Source organism: Sciurus vulgaris (genome assembly GCF_902686455.1).
Source record: "Sciurus vulgaris genome assembly, chromosome: 5".
NCBI classification, from domain to species: Eukaryota; Metazoa; Chordata; class Mammalia; order Rodentia; family Sciuridae; genus Sciurus; species Sciurus vulgaris.
This window is the reverse complement of record NC_136465.1, coordinates 83,812,134-83,833,926: the sequence shown is the minus strand read 5'-3', so window position 1 is coordinate 83,833,926 and position 21,793 is coordinate 83,812,134. Positions and strand designations below refer to the sequence as shown.

Below are 21,793 nucleotides of genomic sequence, written 5' to 3'. Positions count from 1 at the left end.
AGAGTCGCATTCGAATTGCACAATTGCCTTGAAAGTATTGGGGAAAGAGAGCTATGTGCACATTCCATTTGACACAACCTCAGAGGTGAAGCAAACCTTCATTTTATTTCGAGGGTTCAACTACCTGTCCTTTGCATCTGAGTCTAACCCCTACAGCATATAAACCTTTTAAACGGATAGTTTAAAAGTGATTTATTATAAATGTACAGAAATCCAGCTGATGCATTTACAAATAACTTGTGGCTCTCACCTTAAGCTAATGGACAAAATAATTCTGCCAAAGGGATGCTGTAAATGGGAACTTTCCTGAAACAGAGCACTGAGTGTGATTTTAAGTGTCCATTGTTCAACTAACTTAGAACTATACAATTTAGAGCTACATGGGATTCCTAGGATAAACTAATTCAATAAAATTTAGATCCAGAAAGTGCAATTTACAAAGCAGAATTATGACTTGAACCTTAATCTGGGGCTGTTTCTCAAGCACTGTGTGCCTATTTCCATGTGACTGTGCCTTTTTGTTTAATTGGTTCTTGGAACGGGGCCACAAATATTTGCATGCACTATTTAGTACAATTTCACCATAAGATTTAAGGTAAATATCTCCTTTCTTAAATAAGAAGGGGTGAAGAATGACATGTTATCTTAAAATTCTACTAGTAATTATAATGAATGCCAAGAAAAATTAGATTTGAGGAACTTACACATGAAAACAAAATGCAGAGAAATATTGATGATAGAGGTGGTAAAGAATGAATGCCCCAGCTTTTCAATGACACTCCTGGCTGAGCTATGTACTGCAAGAGAAATTCTGACACCTGGAGAACTCTTAGTAGTAAGTGGTGGAAAATGTCCACATAAGTCCAAGAAACTACTTCTGAGTACTGAATTTTAAAACTCTGTCAGATTAATAGAGCAAAAGCAGTCAAATTTACAGCAGGTGTTGTTGAGAGTTGGCAGAACCTCTGTTGCTTTAGATAATCCCAAACTGGGCGAGCTCATGCAATTCTAGGTGGCTGAACGCCTCCCAGGGACAAATCACCGTGATATCTGCGAGAGATGAAAGAAGAACATGTAAGCCAACTTCACCCCCAAGGAGAGCCTCTTCCAGGCAAAGGACACTCTCTGGGCAGAGACACCTCACTCCACCCTTCTATCTATCTTCCCATGGCAACTGGGAAGCTATCCAGACTGGCCCTATAGCCCAGGAAGGATCCCATCAATTGCATAATTATTGTCCCCCTACTCCCCCGCCACCCCTACTACCCTGGTATCTCTGTTGGTTTCGTTCTGTATCCTCTTTGAAAAGGTGACAATGGCTTGATTGGGGTACTCTCTGGGGTATGGCTCACTGAGTCTGCTAAACCTCAACCACCATAGAGAGAATAGAAGTAGAATTCTAGTCGTGTCAAGGAATTAAAAGGGAATGTGAGCACTGTAAATTCCCAGGATCTGGGGTTCAATGGTCTTACTCCTACCAGATAGGTTCCCTTGGTTCTCTGACTTGTTCAGTTCCTTTACATTTTGAAATGTCTCTATCAAACCACATACTGAGAGACAATCTCAAAGCATCATCTGATTCAGCCTCTTGTTTCAGATGTTACTATCCCCCATCACAGAGAAGCTGGCTCATACCCAGAGTAAACAACTAGCAATCAATCAACAAATCAGTCAATAAGTCTAGTTATATATATGGGACTAGAACCAGACCAAAGACCTCAGATCTTTCCTCAGTATAAATCTCTTTTCATTGTTCCAAATGTGCAGAGAAAAGCCTATCTTTCAGAGCCCAAAGCAAATGTGCTGGTCTATATATACCTGGCCTAAATACAGAAGCAATTGACCTAGAACAACAAATGGCCTTTATAAAGTAACTGGAAAATCTATTTGAGATCCCAGGAATGCCATTGACTACAGAAAGCAAACACACTGAATATCTCCTGGTAAGAACACTGGTTTCTATGAATGTCACCAGTTATTAACTGTGTTCAATGAGTTCAAAGCATATATCCACACAAAAATCTGCACATAAATATATATACATATATATTATATATGTATATATATGTATGCATATATCAGCTTTATTCATTATTTCCAAAACTTGGAAGAAACCAATGTCCTTCAATAGGCTAAATAAACTGTGGTATGTTCAGACAATGGAAAAATTATTAAGCAATAAAAATAAATGAGCTATTAAGTCATATAAAGACATGGAGGAACCTTAAGTGAATTTGATAAGTGAAAGAAACCAGTGTGGAAAAGCTTTATAATGTAAGATTCTAACTACATGACATCCTGGAAATTGCAAAACTAAGACCTGTAAATTGTAAAAAAGATGTGGCTGTCAGGAGTTTAGGAGGGAGAAGAGAGAGCGATGAGCAGTTGGAACACAGGTTGTTTAGGCAATGAAACTATTCTGTATGATACAATAATGGTGGGTATACAACATTATGCATTAATTAAAACACTTAAAAATCATATAATACAAGGAATTAACCCCAAGCTATGTAAGCCCCAGACTCTGGTTAATACAATAGTAATGTATTGATATGGAGTCATCAACTGTAACACATGTGCCACACTGCAGGATGTTAATATTAGGGGAACTGTGTACAAGGGGAGAGAGGGAAGGGATATACAAGAAATCTCTAGACTTTCTGCTTAATTTTTCTCTAAATCTAAAATTTCTATGAGAAATAAAATCTTAATTTTTTAAAAATACGCTGGGGTACACTTCCCAGAGTACATTGGTTATAATCATTGTCCAATGAAGGAAAATATTCTAGCCAATTTAAAAAGTCAAGTGGGCTGCATTCAGCATGCAGGGTCCTGTTTTCGGTGCTAGAGGATGTGCAAGAAGAGGAAGTTGCTAAGGAGTGGTTTGCCTGGTAAAGTGAAAAGTTTGTCCAGGCCCCACCCTTATTTCCAATACTTCACTCTGTGGCCTCACATTGTCACTTAATTCCTCTGTCTCAGATTTCTCTTCTGAAAAATAAGTTGGGCTAGACAAACTCTGAGACTCTTTCTTCCATGAAAGTCTACCATCATCCATTATATGCCCTCAAAGCTTGTTTAATAGAACAAGAGGATTCATTAAACTTTGGACTCCCTTGATTTCTTTTAGGGATTTTGCATCTGGTCACATATGTACTTACTTAGGAGGGTAAATTAAATCCCCACATTTCTATGTCCTTGAAGCTTCTGCTGGCTCAGGTATTCCTTGTAACTCTCAACTTCCCCTTGAGGCCTGAAGTGTGTAAAGAGGTGAAACTCTAGGTGCAAAGTTCTCACTTAGACATGTTAGTTGCTCACCTGTTCCTAGCCCCTCCATGCCTGGAATGTCATCTCCAAACCTACATGGAAAGAATAAAAGAGACATTTAACTGAATTCGGGTAAAAGAATCCTGGAGTCATTCACATGAAAAGTTTCTTGACTCAAGCGGGAAGAAGAAGCAGCTTAAGTGTTTGGATTTAAGAAATTTCTTTCATTTGTATTGAACTGAAGCAAAAAGAATGTCGCTCCAATAAGATTCAGTGTATCTCTGGAGAGGGAAATATTTCTCCACTCTAGAAGTTTAGTCTAAGACTTTTGAAAACCAGAAAAAATGACCAAGAGGACGAATTAGTCAAGCTTCCCTTTTTAAAAATAGAAACTGAAATGAGAAAGCACCACAGAAGTCACTTAGATTCAATTCTTCTATTTGTTCACATTCACAAGCATTAACTTAGCATCTGCTATGTACCAGACATCATGTTAGTCATAGAAAGTTAAGGAAAAAACAAACAAATTTCCTCTGAGGGATTTTAGACTCAGGAAACAGATGTAAATAAATAAGAGTGATGCAAAGAAAAAAAGAAAAATCAAATTATAATATTATACATTATATATTAATGATATATTGTATCATAGAGCAAACATGAAAGTATGGATAAAATTTCAGAGTCAGTTCAAAAGCAATATGAACAATGTATTAAATATATGAACTATGTTGACAGGATTTTGCCAAGGAGAGGAAGAAAAAAAGAAAGAGCTAAAGGCATAAAATTTTAAACCATAAAAATAAACTGTGTTTTTTGGAACTGACCAGTGGTTTGGTATTCCACATTCAAGTACAAGGAATGTCAACAAAGAGAGGTCAAGAAAAGCCTAGAAGATCAAGTCCGGGGTTATTGTGAGAGGCTCCTTTTTCCATGCTAAGTGTGGCCATGGACCTGGGACCTGAGAGGGGAAGAGTTACAAAGCTAAAGACATGACTCAGCAAAGCCTGAGTTAGAAAGGTAACTAGAGGGCAGGGTGGAAATTTGTGTGAGCCTGTTTAATATTATGAGCATGGGTTTCTCAAACCCAGAGCAGTCTTGTGGGAGCATAGGTTTTCTCTTTCATTTTGGTCTTACCCTTTCACTCCCTTCTTAGGAGGTTTGCTCTTGAATTGGCGAGTCTGTCTCTGCTTGAACTTGGGGGGCCCTTTGCGTGGGGTGGTAGGACCCTGGCTTGCTGCTGGAGGAGCCAAAGTAGTGTTGTCACTCATTTTGACAGTCCTTGGGTGGCTGAGGTTTCCCCTGTCGGGTGCTCTGGACAGTGAGAGAGGAAAAAAAAAATAACTTCAAGTAACAAGGACCATTGTTATTAGACATTCACTGTAAACCAAAAAGGACAAGTGCTTTGATAAAGAAGCTCAGTATTCTGTGTTGACACAAAAGGGCAGAGAAGATTACAGTTTAAAGAGATTTTTAAGAAAATATGGTATAACTCAATGGAGGCATTCAATGTACTGGAGTGTAAACTGACAAGCAAGTGATTTAAAAACTTGAAAATGTAGACATATGTTATTCCAAGAGATGAGCTGCTCTCATGTTCTGTGAATTCATCATAATGGTGTCCGTGCCCTCTACGACCACCAGGCCCACCATTTGTCAAATGAGGGAAATGGACTAAACCATATCTACAGCCTATTATAGCTTTCACAGGTTTCAAAGCTTTGCGTGCATATTATTCCAGTCAGTTATAAAATAACCTGATTCTAAAAGTTTTAATTTATACTATTTATGGGCTGTATTGCTGTATATCTTTATTTTACCTAATCCTCATGTGATCCAAAGACTTTTCTCTTAGTTCTGGGAGGTGACAAGGTAGTCATCTGGATAGGAGAAGCTCTGAATGGGGGATACTGATGACTACACTCAACATGTCCTAGTAGACATGGGCACAAATAGTGACCTTAATGCAGATGATTAAGTAATGAGCTTGCACTTTAACTCCATATCCAGACCTTAGGTTCTTCAACCACGTGATTCCCAGATATCCTCAACATTTTCTGCTATCCAAATCCTGGACCTGTCCAGTATGGTGTTCCCAGGCTAATTTAGTTATGGACAGGCAAACTATCCTTTAAATATAAATTGCAGAAAAGATTCACAAAGTCAAATGTAAAAAACAAACAAGCCAAGTTTTAAAATGGCATTTTTTTCTTTCTCTATTTCTTTCACAATAATCAACAAAACTTATCCTGAGAAGGAAGATTCTGGAAAGCTCTAAAGAACTTCCAAATAGCCTTAACTTCTTACCCTGAGCCAACCCCTGCCCTAATCTGGTGCCTGGGGGCTTTTTTTTTTTTTTTTTTTTTTTTTTTTTTGCGTGGAATCTCTTACTGTGCCTGCTACGGATTTATGCTAATGTTCTTAGCTCCAACCCTCCTTTATGGTCTTTGGCTCAGGCCAATCATCACTTTTTACTTTCCTTATGACTTTGAAAATCAGGTTTAAATCATCATCCTTGCCTCCAAGATATTTTGCCCCTGTTTTCTTTTTCCAATTTCTGTTGTCATTTTCTCTTGGCAGTCCTCAACTTGTTCAACAGAAATGCATTGACTAATCTGTGAGCTGGTACCAGGATGGTGAACTTGGCCAGGGCCCTGGATCACTTGCTCATGCTAAGAATCTTGTCTTTATCTCACACTGAAGTATGCCTCACAAGGCTGATTTTTCAATTTGAGGACATTTTTGTTATCTCAGAACCTATGACAGAGCTCGATGCATAATAGGTGTGCCATATATATTATATTGGTCAAGTGAGTGAAAAAATTAATACAGAAGTTCACTGAATACCCTGAACCTTTGGTGTTGAGATTCCAACCTGTGACTTTTCCATCAGACTACAGAGAAGGCACTAGCTGGACTTCATCTCACAAAGCCCTCAGTGGCTTTAGGAAATGCACTGCCAGCTCCTCTGATCACTAAGTCTGACTCTTACACTGTGGGTCGTGTCTAGCCCTGTCAACAGGCAAGGTTTGTGCCTCTCCTACATGTGGTTGGGACCATGGAATTGGTGGTAGGCTGCCAAGGGCAGCATCATGCTCAGTGGCCCACCACCAATTGACACATCCTGGCTCTGCCAAAGCCACAGGGCAAACTAGAAAACTTCTCTCAGCTCAAGATTTTTAGACTCTTCAATTCTTTCAAAGTAGTAAGATACCACACATTTTCGGTTCTTTGATCTGGAGAACCTATTAGAATTAGGATTGCCAGGTTTTACAGATAAAAATATAAGGTACTCAAGTAAAATTTGAATTTCAGATAACAAATTAGTTTTTAGTGAAAGTATATTCCATGTATTTCAAAGTACATACTTACACTAAGAAAATTCTTTGTTGTTTATCCAAAATTCAAATTTCACTGGGAATTACATATTTTATCGGGTGACCCTAACTGGGATCCTTTTACTTTGGAGTCAGAGTTTGATAATGGCAAGGCTCAAGGTGACTTTGATCTGTCAAATTATCCTTTAGGATAATGCAGTGCAAAGAAAGTGCCCTTTAGAATCAAACAGATTCAGTTTCAATTCCTGCTTTACCAACAAACAAACAAACAAACAGAACACTGGCTATGTGACCTTGATAAGTTTCATATCCCTCTCTAGACCTCATTCCATTTATAAAATGAATAAAATAATACCTTCCTTTTAAGGTCATGGGGAACATTAACGGAGATAATGTAAGTAGGTATTAAATAATGATATTAGATTTGAGATTACTAATACTTAAATCTTCCCTTGAAATGTCTAAGGGCATCCTGGAGCTAAATAATCTCAAACCTAGTGACAGGCTCCATTCTTGCTATAAAAGGAGGTTTCATGATTTTGGCCTCCAAACATGTCGAGTACATCATTCCTTTGTGAGGTAGGATACGTTCCTATTTTTACTACAATATTAGAATTTCCCCTTTTGAAGATTATAAATATGTTCCACAGAAAGAAGTGGATATAAGAGCTCACTTAGAAGGAAGCTGGGGTTAGTGTCCCTTAGCCCACAGCAGCAAAGCTCAGCTACATGAAGTTACAGAGGATGAACCTCCACAATTTCCAGTGAAAGAAAAGCAATTTCAGAAGGTTCTTGAGACAGAACCTCTGATGCTGCTTTATCATTCAGAATTTGAATTCCCAGTTCCCTTTTCTCAGCAGATGTAGGCAGATAGACAACTCCATTGTTGATAGATTAAAGAAGGGCATAGAGGGATACGTGAGGGATAGTACTGTTCTTCCACTGCTGGGATTGGGCTCTTAGATGTCACCCAGAGTCCTGCTGAGGCAGAAAAAAAGCAAATAATTTGGAAGAACGAATAAGACCCAAACAAAAGATACATATATATATATATAAAAGCCCACCAAGTACCTTGCTCATAAAGGAGCAAACAAGCACTTTAGCCTCAAAGGGAGAAGGTTAGGCCACTGCTGCCCCATGGTCAACCCCAGTGCCCACTCTGCTCACTGTCACCTTATCCTTATGCTCTCACATGAGCCCCTGGGTGCCTGGGCCAAGTGTGCAGGCACATCCTGGGAGTAAAGCATTGTTTACTCTGTGGTCATTTAATGCCCCAGATCCCTCCTTTCCCAGAAAACTGTTTGCTGTGAAGCCTCAAATAGAGAAGTGTCCATTTTGGTTTCCTTCCAAAAGAATTCAATAATCAAGGTTTGTAATGACCTGGTAATGACCAAGTTTCTCCCATTAGCTTGTCACATGGCAGTATAAAGAGGTTTCAGTGCATTTCCTTCATGTTCTCTCCCATATTTCAACCCCAACCCCAGGGCAGGTCCACAGGTCCAGAATGTTCTCTTCTTCCATTTCTTTGCTTTAGATTCAGATCAACCCTCCATTGCCTTTCAGTTAAATCCTTCTCAAACTCCCCAGAAGTTGAGAAATACTCACAGTACAGCACGTTGCTCCTATAAGCTGTCCAGTTGCCTTCCTCACGATAGGCAAAAGAATCTTTGCATCCTGATTTCTCTCTCCGTAATACGCTCATGCTACCTAATCCCGCCGTCATAAGCTCAGAACACCAATTCAAGGACAAAGAAGTTGCAAGACCATGGGGTGAGACTGGGACAGGCTTAGGAGTTTTCTGATAATTAGATGTTCTTTAAAGAACTGACTAGAGCTCTCCCTGCTATTGATAATTAGGATAATTAGATATCAAATTCATAAACACAAATTATTGATAATCATGGTAGATTTTAAATTTTTGATTCAATATATTTTGTCCTTTTCCACACCCACATTTAGTCCTACCCCATTACTTCTCTCTCTCTCTCTCTCTCTCTCTCTCTCTCTCTTACACACACACACACACACACACAGGCCTAATTTTTATGGGACTAGATAATGGGAGAGAAACAAGTGAACCTCAGTAATTCTTACAGGATTTGATCATGTAAATAATGACATTGAAAAACACATGATACCTCTTCCTTACTGGAATTTTATGTACTTCCTCTGGGAACTGGAAACTTAAAGTTGGAGTGACATTTGTCAGAGTAGAGGTTCAAATGATAGGAGTTGTGAACCAATGACATTTATTTGAAAATTGATTGCTCAGCCTTCCATAACCAGAAATTTCAGGGTACAGGGTCCAGGCTATGATCTAATTCACTGGGACACTTGCCTTAGTCCTCCAATTGCATTTAGCCACTAGTATTAATTTATATATCACTTTACATGATTTTAAACAGACCTTGGCTCATATGCTATTGAACTTGTTTGATAATTCACCACAGAAACACCAGGTGATTTATTCAAGTCTGCTTATAAAGTTAACAGTGGACCAAGCTTGGGAACACCTTGCATATTCAGTTTTCTTCTACTATACCAACAAAACAGACACGACCAAGATGTACATGGGCTAGTCACTTTTATACTTTGTTTGTGAATTGTAGTGTGCCTTCCCTAAATTGCTACTCACTGGAGAATTGAACTTTGTAAGATTTTTAAAGAACATCAATTTATCCTTCCTAAGTGGGGAAATATTAATTGGTAGCCTCAAAGAGATTACGTGAGTAGATAAATAGCTTAAGAGTTGCTTATATGCTTTACCACAATTAGAGCAGTTCTGAAAGCAGCAAACATCCTGCAAATCCAGCAGAGTGTTTGAAGTCTGTGTGGGTCCCTCCACTCTCCCTTCTGTGTCTCCATTACCATTCACAGTTTCTTCTGCTCCTGCATACCAGGCACATGGATATTTAGGTGCTTGTTTGACAAACTGTCAAACAGTGTTCTCCTTCATGAAGAACTGCAATTAATTCTTAATGGCAGTGGAAAGAGCTGTAAGCTGAGTTGTCCAGAATGTTGTCATTTAAAGTGGAACAACATCAGTATCCCCCGCCAGGTACTTGCTAAAAAAATGCAGGATTTTAAGCCCTACTCCAGACTTATTGAATCTATATTTTGTGATTCATTTTTACAATAATGTTTGAAAAGTGTCAGGCTGGATCTCATGCAGGTTTGCCACCATTTCTCTGCTATCTGAGAAGATAGGCACCTCTTTGAGTCTCAGTTTCCTTATCTGTAAAATGAATGATTTTGAGTGCCAGGATCTTCATTTTTTCCCATCCCAAAATTCTTGAAAGAGATAACCCATAGTCATCATTTTAAATTCTATTATTCTTAATGGAGTGGGTGAGAGAGGGTGTCACAATCCTTCTCCCAGAGAACTGTGAGACTCAAAGACCAAACATTCATATCAAAAAGCATCCCAAAAGAAGGAGAAAAAGAGTGGGACGGAAAGGTACTTTAAAAAGTAATGACTGAAAATTTTACAAATTCTATGAAAGACATATAGAATCAAGCAAACCCCAGTGGAAATATGTGCCGAAATATGTCATAACCAAACTTCAGAAAACTTAAAACAGTGCTTTTAAGCAATGTAAGAGAAATACCACTTTAGGTACAGGGAAAAACAATCAGAATGACAATAGATTTCTCCTCAGAAACCATGGTGACCAGAAGGAAGTAGGACAGTATTTTTCAAGTACTGAAAGAAGGAAACTCGGCCTTGAGTTCTTTAACAAGTGAGTTTATCTTTCAGGAATGAAGGGAAAATAAAGACATCCCCAGGCAAAGGAACACTAAGAAAACCTGTAAACCATAAGACCTACCCTAAAATAAGGACTAAAGAAATTTCATGAAACAAAAAGAAAATATTGAGAGAAGGAATTTGGAAACATCTGGAAAGAAAGAATAATAAAAAAAGAACAATAATATGGGATACAGGGGGATATAGGGAAGGCAAAAAGCTCAACCACCCTCAGGAGGCTCTGTGGAGAAGGAAACATTGTTCAAGACAATGTGGAGTTCTAAGGAAATGGTCACCATCTTATATCTTCACGGAATGCATCCATTCATTGTTCCCAGTTCCAAGTGGCTGCTCTACTGATTCTGTCTCTACTACTCCTGGCTGTTACTGAGTCTCAGGGAATTTGAGTAGACTTGCCTATCACTGCCTGTGTTGGGCAGAGCTCTTCTACCAGGTAACTTCATTTGTCATTGACTAGTATAGTGATGGTTAACTGGGTTATTTTATCTCTGATCTTACCAACCTGATTATGGGACCATATGACTTTAGGCAAAGTAATCAATCACTGTGGAATTCTTCTAAAAGTACTTTGGTGGGCTAGACATAAGAGAAAGAAAGCTAATAAAAACCTGAAAAAAAAGAAAGAAAAAAAAAAAGGAGGAGGAGGAAGAGGAGGGAACTAGGTACAATGGAAGATGAATCACAAAAACATTTTACTAAGTAAAAAATATCCACCACCAAAAAAATCTTTAGTATTTGATTTCATTTATGACACTCTGGAAAGGCAATCTCTGTAGCACTGGGGTTGCCAAAGGTTGTGGTTGAAAGAGTACTTGACTTCAAAGGCAGAACACAGGAATTTTTTGAGGGATGATAAACTATTTGGTATCTTGATTACAGTGGTAGATGTACAAATCCATGCATTTGTCAAAGTTCATGTGTATACCACAGAATAAGTTTTATTACATGCAAATTTCAAAACTAAACATAATAAAATATTTAAAAGTCTAAGCTCAATATCTTTATAATCATTGGTTCATGATCCCTTCTGACAGATGGGAAACTATTATTCATTATATATAGGAAAGTAATTACAGGGAAGGTACTAAGCAATTAAAAATTTAGTTGTCCTGTAAGCTGCTTACACAAGTGCTAATCTCTAAGCTTTCTTAGGGCTTCTTAAAATACCAGTGAGTAGAAAAACACACATTAAAGTCACATTTCCTCCACATTTGGAATCTCCTATCCTGAGCTTCCCATTCCAACTGACATAAGACACCAGAGAGGAATACTGTAAATGTGAAAGAGGAATGTACAAGTTCAGTTCATCATTTCTTTAATATCCTATATCTTTATTCTCTAGAACAGCAATAATTACTCTGGAAAAAAAAAATGTTGATAAAAAATATAATACTTAGGGCTGGGGAGATAGATCAGTTGGTAGAGTGCTTGCCTTGCAAGCTCAAGGCCCTGGGTTCGATCCCCCAGGTACGGCCAAAAAAAAAAAAAAAAAAAAAAAAAAAAAAAAATATATATATATATATATATAAATACTCTCTTCCAGAAAATAGCCAACTCATTTTAGGAGGTCCATTTAATCCTGATACTAAACCCAAAGATACAAGAAGAAAAGAAAAAAAAAAAAAAAAGAAGAGCAGTATCTCTCTGAACTTAGATGCAAAAATTCTTAACAAAAAATTAATAAATCAAATATATCAATGTGTAAAAAAAGAATGATCCACCACAACCACATGGGATTTATTCCAGCTTTACAAGGCTTACTAGATATTAAAAAAATCAGTCAACATAATTGACCAAATGAAAAGAAGAAAAATCACATGATCCGTCAATTAATGAAGAAAAAACATTCGGCAAAACCCCAAACCCATTCATGATAAAAACTCTTAGCAAACTAGGAATGGGAGAAATTATAAGGAACATCTATAAAATCTACAGACCATAGAAACAAAGTACAGAACTCAGATATAGACTCACACAAATAGGCCCAGTTAATTTTTGACAAAAAGCAATTCAATGCGGAAGGACAGCCTATTCAACAAATGAGCGTGGACATCATGTCCATAGACATCCAAAGACCAAAACTAATAAAAAGAACCTTAACCTAAGCCTCACCCTTTATGCACCCAAAACTTCACACCCACATCTCATACTTTTCACAAAAATTAGTTCGAAGTGGGCTACAGATTTGAATGTAAAACTGTGAAACCTTTATAAACCTTTAGGAACTTGGACTTGGTAAAGAGAATTTAGACTTGCCAGTGAAAGCACAATCTGTAATGGGGGGAAATGATCAATCTGACTTCATTAAAATTAAAATGTTTGCCCTATGGAAATCCTGATAGGAGAATTAAAGGATAAATTATACTAAGAGACAATATATACAATTCACATACCCAACAAGGGACTTGTGTCTAGAAAATGCAAAGTACTCCTAAAACTTAATATGAAAGAGGTGAAAAATCCAATTCAAAAACTGAACAAAAACCTGAACAGAAAAGACACAGAAGAGGATATGCAGATATATGTGACAAACAAGTACATAAAATGTTTGCCATTATTATTCACTGGGTAAATGCAAATTAAAGCCACAATGAGATGTGACCACACTCTTGAAAAAATTAGTATTAAAAAAACTAGTTTTTACACTAGACCATGGCAAGGATATGGGGAAACTGGATCATTCATGCATTATAAGTGAAAATATAAAATGGTACAGCCACTGCGGGAAACAGTTTGGCAGATTTTTCTAAAGCTAAGCATGCATTTTCTATACAACCTACAATGCACTCATAGGTATTTATCCAGGGAAGTGAAAATTTAGTTTTACTCAGAAATTGGTACATAAATGCTTAAAGCAGCTTTATTCATTCTGCCAAACTGGAAAGTGTCCAAATTTCCTACGATATGTGAATAAACAAACCATGGCACTTTTGTACTATGGAATACTGCCCAGCCATAAAAGGAAACCAAGTACCAATACGTGCAACAACTTGGATGAAACTCAGGGAATTATGCTAAATGAAAAAAAAAAAAAAACAATTTCAAAAGTATGTATGATTCCATTTATATAAAAAAATTATAGAGATGTTGAACTGTTTAGGGCCGGGTGTGGTAGGAGATGGGTATGACTATAAAAGGATAAAAGAAGAGAGCCTTGTAGTGGTGGTAGAGTGAATTATGGATCTAATTATGGACACACACACATACACACATGAGAAATCTGAATAAACCCTGAGAATTGGGCCAATGTCAGCTTTCCAGGTTGATACTGTACATCACTAAACAAAAGGGAATGAAAAAGGAGGCTCCCTGTATATCTCTTGGCAACTTCCTATTATTTCAACATATAAAGTTTAAAAAGTTTGTTATTCTTCTAAAGTCCATAAGAATAAGAATATTATAATTTAGATTATGATGTGTCCCCCCAAATCTCATGTGTTAGAAAATACAAGAAATTTTTCAGAGGTGAACCGGTTGGGCTATGGGAACTTTAAGCTAATCAATGCCTTAACCCACTTTAATGCATTAACTGGGTGGTAACTGTACGGAATAGCTGGAGGAGGTGGGTTGCTGGGGGCAAGACTCTAAGGTATATATTTGTCCCTGCTGCACAGAGTTCTCTCTCTCTCTGTCTCTGTCTCTCTCCCTCTCTCTTTCTCTCTCTTACTCCCTCCATCCCTCCCTCCCTCGCTCCTTCCTGGTGCCTCTGTCCTGAGCTTCTTTTCTTCTTTTCTTCCCCACACTTTACTGCAATGGTGTTCTGCCTCACCTTGAGAGACCAGAGCAATATAGTTGTTTATCCATGGAAGGAGACCCTTGAACCATAAGCCCCAAATAAACTTTTCCTCCTCTAAATTGTTCTTGTTGGGTCTTTTGATCACAGCAACAAAAGGCCAATTAAAATAGAAGCACAACAACTTAAACATAGTAGCAATCAAGTAAATATTTGTTGGACGTTCTCATTCTCCCTCTGTTTCCATAAAGCCATTCTTTCGTCTCAAGCCACTCCTCCTCTGTTTCCCTTGTAGGCATCTCTAGCGTCTTTCCTAAATGCTGAGGTTTCCTAGTGTATTTTCCTTTTTCATTCATTTTACAGATACTTATTGACAGTCCACTATGTGAGTAGGCAATGTTGTAATCCCTGGGAAAGCAGAGAACATAGCAGGTCTCTGCCCTTACAGAGTTCACATTCTTGTGAAGAAATGGATAATAAATAGAAAAAAAAATGCAGAAAATATGTGGAGATGTTATACACCATAAATAAAAATAAATCAGATGATTAAACCAAGGCATCATTTTTAGAATGATTAGAGAAGATCTCTGAGGGACTGACATTTGAGAAGAGACCTAAGTAAAGAAAGGAATGGATCAGGTATGATTAATTACCTGTGGGGAAAGCATTGCTGCAGAGAGAATAATCCCTAAAGGGGGAGCCTGTTTCTCATGAAAGGATTAGCAGGGGAGCAGGATACTGGAATGAAGTGGACAATGGCTAAGTATAGGAGATGAGTTTACAGTTTTGCCAAGGGCCAGATCATGAGTATATTAATTATCAAATGCTGCATACAAGTACCCCCAAATTTGGCAACTTCTAAAACACTTGTTATTTCGCAGGGTTTTGTTGTCATTTTAGTTTTTTTTTTTTTTTTTTTTTTTTTTTTTTTTTTTTTTGTTCCTGATACTGGAGCTTGAACCCGGGGATGCTGAACCATTGTGCTACGTCCCCAGTCCTTTCTATTTTTATTTTAATTTTGAGACAGGGTATTGCTAAGTTGCTGAGTTTGACCTGTAGCTTGCCATCCTCCTGCTTCAATCTCCTGTTACTGGAATTAGTAGTGCATTATGATATCTTGTAGTTTCTAAGGATCAATCCAGAAACAACTTAGTTGACTGATTCCAGCTCCGGGTCTCTCATGAAGTTGCTACCAAGCTGTCATCATAGGGCTGTCATCATCTGGAGCCAGAAGATTCACTTCCAGAAAGCCTAGGGTTCTCACCATGCAGACCACACCATAGAGGGTTTGAGTGTCACTGTGACATATTTTCCAGATTCCCATAGTACAAATGATCTAAGGGAGCTCAAGAGAGGAAACACAATGCCTTTCATAACACAGCCTCAGAAATCACACACAAGCTCTTCTACTATATTCTGTTGGTCACACAGACTCACCCTGATACCATGTGATCAGGGCTGAATACCAGGATCATTGTGGCTGTCTTGGGGGCTGGCTACCACAGTGGGGCAAATGTGGGACTTCCATTTATTCCAAATGGATGAAAGGTCCCTAGAGGTTGGAAAGTCATGTGACAGTGAGTGTGCCTCTTACTCTGACTGCTATGAGAACAGAGGCTCATAGAGAGGCTATTATGGAAATAGAAATAAGGAGGTTGTTGCAAAGATCCAGCAGAGGCACAATGATGGGAGGACGAGGGTGTTAGCAAAGGAGAAAATGAGTCATCAGCAGGTTGTAGACCGAAAGTAGAGTTAACAGGATTTCCTCAAGCTGTGCCAACTTCTTCTACACTCTCTCTGGATAAATATATCCATTTATAGGCTTAAACTAGTGTTTCTCCAACTTCAGCTTACCTGCGGAGCTTTCCAAAACATAGATTCTTGCCTCCAACTCCACAGGTTCTGATATAGTAGGTTGGAGTTGGACCTGGGATTTTGCATTTCTGAAAAGTTCTTCAGGGATGCTGATCTGCTGGTACAGAGACCATACTGTTTTAAATACCATCTATACTCTGATGAAGTATAAATGATTAGCCTAGAGTTGAAATCCTGCCTTATATATCTTATTATGTGTCAGAAATCACTTCCTAGTTATGTCATCAGTCTTTCAAACTCAACACTAAATGTGTACAAGCTCAAGTCAATGTTTTCCTCAATGCATCTGTTCCTTCTTTTGTAAGTTCTATCTCAGTAGGTGGTACCACCAAGGATCCTAACAAGAAAGCCAGAAGTCATCTGCGACTCCTGATTCTTTCTCACTCTCATCCGTGACACCACATCACTCACCAAATCTTGCAATTTCACCTACATATTTCTCAGATCTGACCATCTCTATCTCTATTATGATTATTACAATTAAACAGTCTCCTAAAGGGTTTTGTCCACATCAACTTCTTCCACACCACTTTACCTGAGTGAATTATATAAAACACAAAACTACTCATGTCCTTCCTTTATTTCTAGTGGTTCTCATCACTGATGGAAATCAAGGCAATGTTTCTTATTAATGTAGCATAAGAAGCCTGCTGTGCTCTGGACCCTGACACTGCTCCCCTCCTGATACTCCACTTGAGCTCCTCCCTTATAATTTCTTGCAAGTATCACATTTGTTAATCAACTTTGCATTTCTGTGACCAATATACCAGACAAGAACAGCTTAAAGGAGAAGTTTATTTGGGTTCACAGTTTCAGAGGTTCAGTCCATGATGGCTGACTCCATTGCTGTGGGTCTGAGGTGAGGCAAAACATGGCAGATGGGTGTGGCAAAGGAAAGCTATTCAGTTCATGACAGTCAGGAAGCAGAGAGAGTTTGAGTGCAAGTAGCCAGGGGTAATATAATCCCCAAGAGCATGCTTCCAATGACCTACTTCCTTCAGCCACATCCCAATTAGTGGTTACCACCCACTAATCAAATTATTAATCTGTCAAATAGGTTGATCAACTGATTAGGTTATACTTTTACAATCTAATTGTTTCACCTCTGAATGTTCCTGCATTGTCTCACATATAAGCTTTAAGGGGATGCCTCTTCCCCAAACTATAACACACCATGCTAGGATGTGATGCCATTGTCTATGCTTCTTTATGTCAGATACCTTCTCTCCCATTCCCAACATTCCCCACATCAATCACCCAATGCCTACTATCCTCCAGAACTGAGCACTGTGGCCACTTCCTCCTGGAAGCCCTACCTGATATCATTATTTGTGCTTTCGCTGTACATTTTCTTTCCCTATGCTTATAACATGTTTTAAATTTGTTTGTCTTTGTCTTCTCCTATTATGTTATTAGTAACTTGAGGTCTAGGATTATGTCATTTATCTCTTTACAGGTTCTGACATATAATTAGGAATTATTGTTTGTTAGATTTAAAATGAGTCCTTATAGCTGGGCCCAGTGCCTCATGCCTGTAATCCCAGCAACTCTGGAGGCTAAAGTAGGAGAATGGCAACTTCTAGACCAGGGTCCATAGCTTAGCAAAACCCTGCCTCAAAATAAAAAACAAAAGTCTGAGGATGTAGCTCAGTGGTATAGTGCCCATGGGTTCAATCCCTAGTACTCAAAAACAAAAAACAAAAAAGAAGAAGAGTCTTTATGCCAAGAATATGAAATATTGCCATTGTAGTTCAGTGTCTTATGTAATCATGTGCCTCATAACATTTTTGTCAATGATAGACCACATAGATAAAGGTGGTCCCATAAGATTATAGTGGAGCTGAAATAGTCAATCACTTAGTGACACTGTAGTAATACAGCAGCACAACAGTTACATGCTTGTGGTGATACTGGAATAAACAAACACACTGCACTGCAGTTTGTGTAAAAGCATAACATAATTATGTGTAGTACATAATACTTGATAATGAATGAGTATGATTGGTTTATGTATTCTATAGTATACTTTTTATTGTATTATTTTGTTATTTCTACTTACAAAAAAAAAAAAAAGATAATGATAAAATGGCTTTGGGCAGGTGCTTCAGGAGGGTTCCAGAAGAAGATGTTACCTTAGGAAATGATGACTCCATGCATGTTACTACCCCTGGAGACCTGCCAGTGGGATAAGACGTGGAGATGGAAAAAAGTGACAGTGACAATCTTGACCCTGTGTAGACCTAGGCTAAAGTGTGTGTTTTTGTCTCAGTTTGCAACAAAGAAGTTTAAAATGTAAAAAGAAAGAAAGAAAGAATAGAAAAAACTTATTGAATAAAGATACAAAGAAAAATATTATGTACAGTTCCATAATATATTTTTATTTTAAGCTGTTATTTCAAAAGAAAAGTCAAATTAAAAAAAAAATTAAAATTTATAAAGTAAAAAGTTATAGTAAGTTATGGCTAATTATTATTGAATAAAAATACTTGTATAAATGCAGTGTAGCCTAAGTGTGCAGTGTTTATAAAGTCTACAGTGGCGTACAGCGATGTTTTAGGCCTTCACATTCACTCCCCAGTCACTTGGTGACTCATCTGGAATAATTCCTCATCCTGCATACTCAGTTCATGGTAGGTTCCCTATTCACATTTTTTAATTAAAAAAAATCTTTTTTACATTTTTACTATACCTTTTCTATGTTTTGCTATGTTTAGATATACAGATACTTGCCATTGTTTAGTAATTGCCTACAGTTTTTGTGTAGTAACCTACTGCCCAGGTTTGTACCCTAGGGGTAATGGGCTATCCCATGTAGCCTACGTGCATAGTAGGCTAGACCATCTAGGTTTGTGTAAGTGCACTAGGTGACATTTGTGCAACAAAATTACTTCCTGGCATTTCTCAGAATGCATCTATCATTAAGTGACACATGACAGCATATGAAGAAAAGAAGAAAGAAAAAGTGTCAGTTAGCCTGTTGGCACATGACCATATTCACATTCATCCCTCCCAAGGCCACATTCTCCTGGAAGAACAAGGTGGAGTAGGGGCAGAACGCAAGCATAGCTGTCTGATTTAGACACACATTTCTACTGAAGAATTTTACACAAATTATTACACAATTCAGTTAAGTATTATTCTAGGCACTCCAAGGAATACAAGGCATGTAAGATGCAATCCTTTCTTCAACCATTTTAATCCTGTCTTCAAGCATTCAAACTGGAAAAATAATTCCAATATTCACAAAATAATCACTTAACAATACAAAATGGTGCTTACTAAAGTTCTAAAATATATTGCATAATTGCACACTCTAGAAGTTCAGAAAAATACACAATGTACAATAGCAGTTCAATATGTCATATATATTGTATATTATAAACTGTACATTCTAGAAATTTTTTTTTTTTAATTCATTTGCCCAGAATCACTGATGCAAAGCTTCAAAGAAGGAGGAGGTAATATTTGAGATTTATGTGGGCTGGTCATAAGCAGTTAGATTCAGTCATTCTAATATTTGCTCTACAGCAAAAAGGATCAAACTGATAATGATGGAAATGATGCTTTTTTAGCCTAGGCCTTTTATTAAGCATGTACTGTGAGGTAAAAACTGCTAGATGTCACACATCTTTTTCAACCCTTCCAGCAGAGTTGAAGATCAGTATCATCCCTTTTTTATAGATGAAAAAAATTAAGGCTCAGAGAAATAAAAACATTTAACCCAAGGCCACATTTTCAGAGGAGTTAGCACCAGGACTCCTGCCTGAAAAGCTAGTCTTCCCTCAGCAGGGCTACTGCAGATGCTGCATGGACAGTTTTCAGAAAGGACAGCCTTCAGGGTAGAATGCCTTCTAGGTGTCTCCATTTGTAGCCTGTAAGAAATATCTGTGTCCAAAAAAGGTCAGGTTCATAGCAAAGGTATTGCCCTATGGAAGATTTGCCTAGACTTTACCTTTCAGCCGTATCCTTGAAACATCTGGAAAATAGTTCAAAGGTTTAATGATTTCTTTAAAAACTCTAAAGCAGGTTACCATCATCTGTTGATTTCATTAGGCATTACAGTGTTTACATGCTGTTTTCATGACAGGCCCTTTCTAGTATCTGTAGATTAGATGTGGAAAAGGCAGTCTCAGCTTATAACCCATCTTCACAGCATGGACTGGAAACGGAGTGTGTGCCATTTTAACCTCTTAAAGGAGCCTCTTTAGTTTTCCCTTCTGATAGCATATGTGAACAATGACCTGAAAAGAATACGAGAAGGGGTCATTTGGGGTAGACTACTACCCTGACCATGATGCTTAAAGACATTTTAGGAGACTCCAGCAGTTGCCCTTTAACTTGCTGAAAGTTTATGGTTATATCGTTAAAATGATGTCTAAATTAATAATTTCTAATCCTTTTGAGGTCATGGCCTACTTGGAAAATTTGATGAAATTATGAATGCTCCCCCTTCCCCATCAGTGGCACATAGGTTCCATACACACACTGCTTCTACAGGTATTTGGAGGCTTGATACCCTCCAACATCTTTGCCTATAGCTCTGCATTAAGAAAAATTGTGAGGACACACCAGGCTCAGCTCAGCAGGAACAAAATGCCATGCTAGGCTAATGATGTCTTCCCTGGGAACATGAGAAACAGAGGGAAGCAGGTAGAACAGGAATTTATCATTTCCAATTTTTAAACACTTCTCATTTCAATTAATATATTCTGCACATGTTACTTTTTAATTGTTCCTTCACTAGAACATAAACTCTACAGGACAGCAGAGAGTTGGTCTGTCTGCTGTGTACACCAGAGCATGGTACAGTACCTGGAAGAAAAAAAGATGATCAGTAAATATATCAAATGAATAAATGTGCCCCCTCCAAAGGGCAAGAAGATAGAAAATCTATCACTCTCTGTGTATATTAGTATATGCTTCTGTTTATAATAAAATTACGTACTTCATTTCAAGAGCCATCTTCCATCCATATTTTTGAAATGAAAATAAAATTAATGACCATTTCTCCAAGTAGATTAACTTGAATAGTCAGTTCTAAGCATGTTGATAAAAATATCAAATATTGAAATATTAGTACAAAATAAGCATTTATTATTGACAATAGCATAGAATGAGTATGACTAAGGTACTTAAAAGCTAGTGTTTTCCTCATGAGATTTAAATACGGTCTTGACAACTTGTTCCCATTTAATTGTTTCATAAATCATTTCCTCAGATACAGTACAAAATCAGTTTTAGCACTTGTGAAACTGTCACAGATTCTGAGTTAGAACACTGTGAAGTCACATTTTATTTTGTAATCTGCGTTCCTAGGTTTAATCAAAGGGAGTGCTTTAGCTTTTGTTTAATTTGAAGGAAAAATGAGAAAAAATGATAACAAACAATACTTTATTGTTTGTGGTGCAATATGAAACTGCATCTTGAAATTATAACCTATAAAACTCCACAAATCTGTTTGAGGACAAATTTTTAAATTTAGCACCAAGTATATGCACTTAACACTCATAATTTCCACTCTGCGTTCACTGCCAGCACACTTTCAACATAGCTGGCTGATGAAGAAGCTGGCAGGGACCTAAAAGCAACAGAAGTTGGTGAAACAAAGTAAAGCTATTTGAATTCATTGCTTCTGGTTTTAGACTGCTTGCCTCACTAAGCTTATGCACTGGAGTGACTTGATTTTTAGACATATCTGCACAATTATTCATAATACTCATTGCTATAGGCTCCATCCCCTGGCATGTACATTCATGCATATCAAGTCACACGGGCTGTCTCGCTCCCACATGTGCCATTAATTGGCAAGAATGCTGCTCA

The 21,793-nt window shown here is 37.7% G+C and overlaps 1 protein-coding gene across 1 annotated transcript; it reads right to left on the bottom strand.

Moving 5' to 3' along the window:
• Positions 1–822: 822 nt before the first annotated feature.
• PDE6H (phosphodiesterase 6H) lies at positions 823–20,038 on the bottom strand. Its single transcript, XM_079140574.1, has 4 exons — positions 19,926–20,038; positions 4,399–4,575; positions 3,316–3,356; positions 823–1,050 (listed from the first exon to the last, which is right to left on the bottom strand). Exons 2-4 carry the CDS (start codon positions 4,530–4,532, stop codon positions 974–976), a joined length of 252 nt encoding a protein of 83 aa, XP_078996700.1. The 5' UTR covers positions 4,533–4,575; positions 19,926–20,038; the 3' UTR covers positions 823–973.
• Between the last annotated feature and the right edge of the window lie 1,755 nt (positions 20,039–21,793).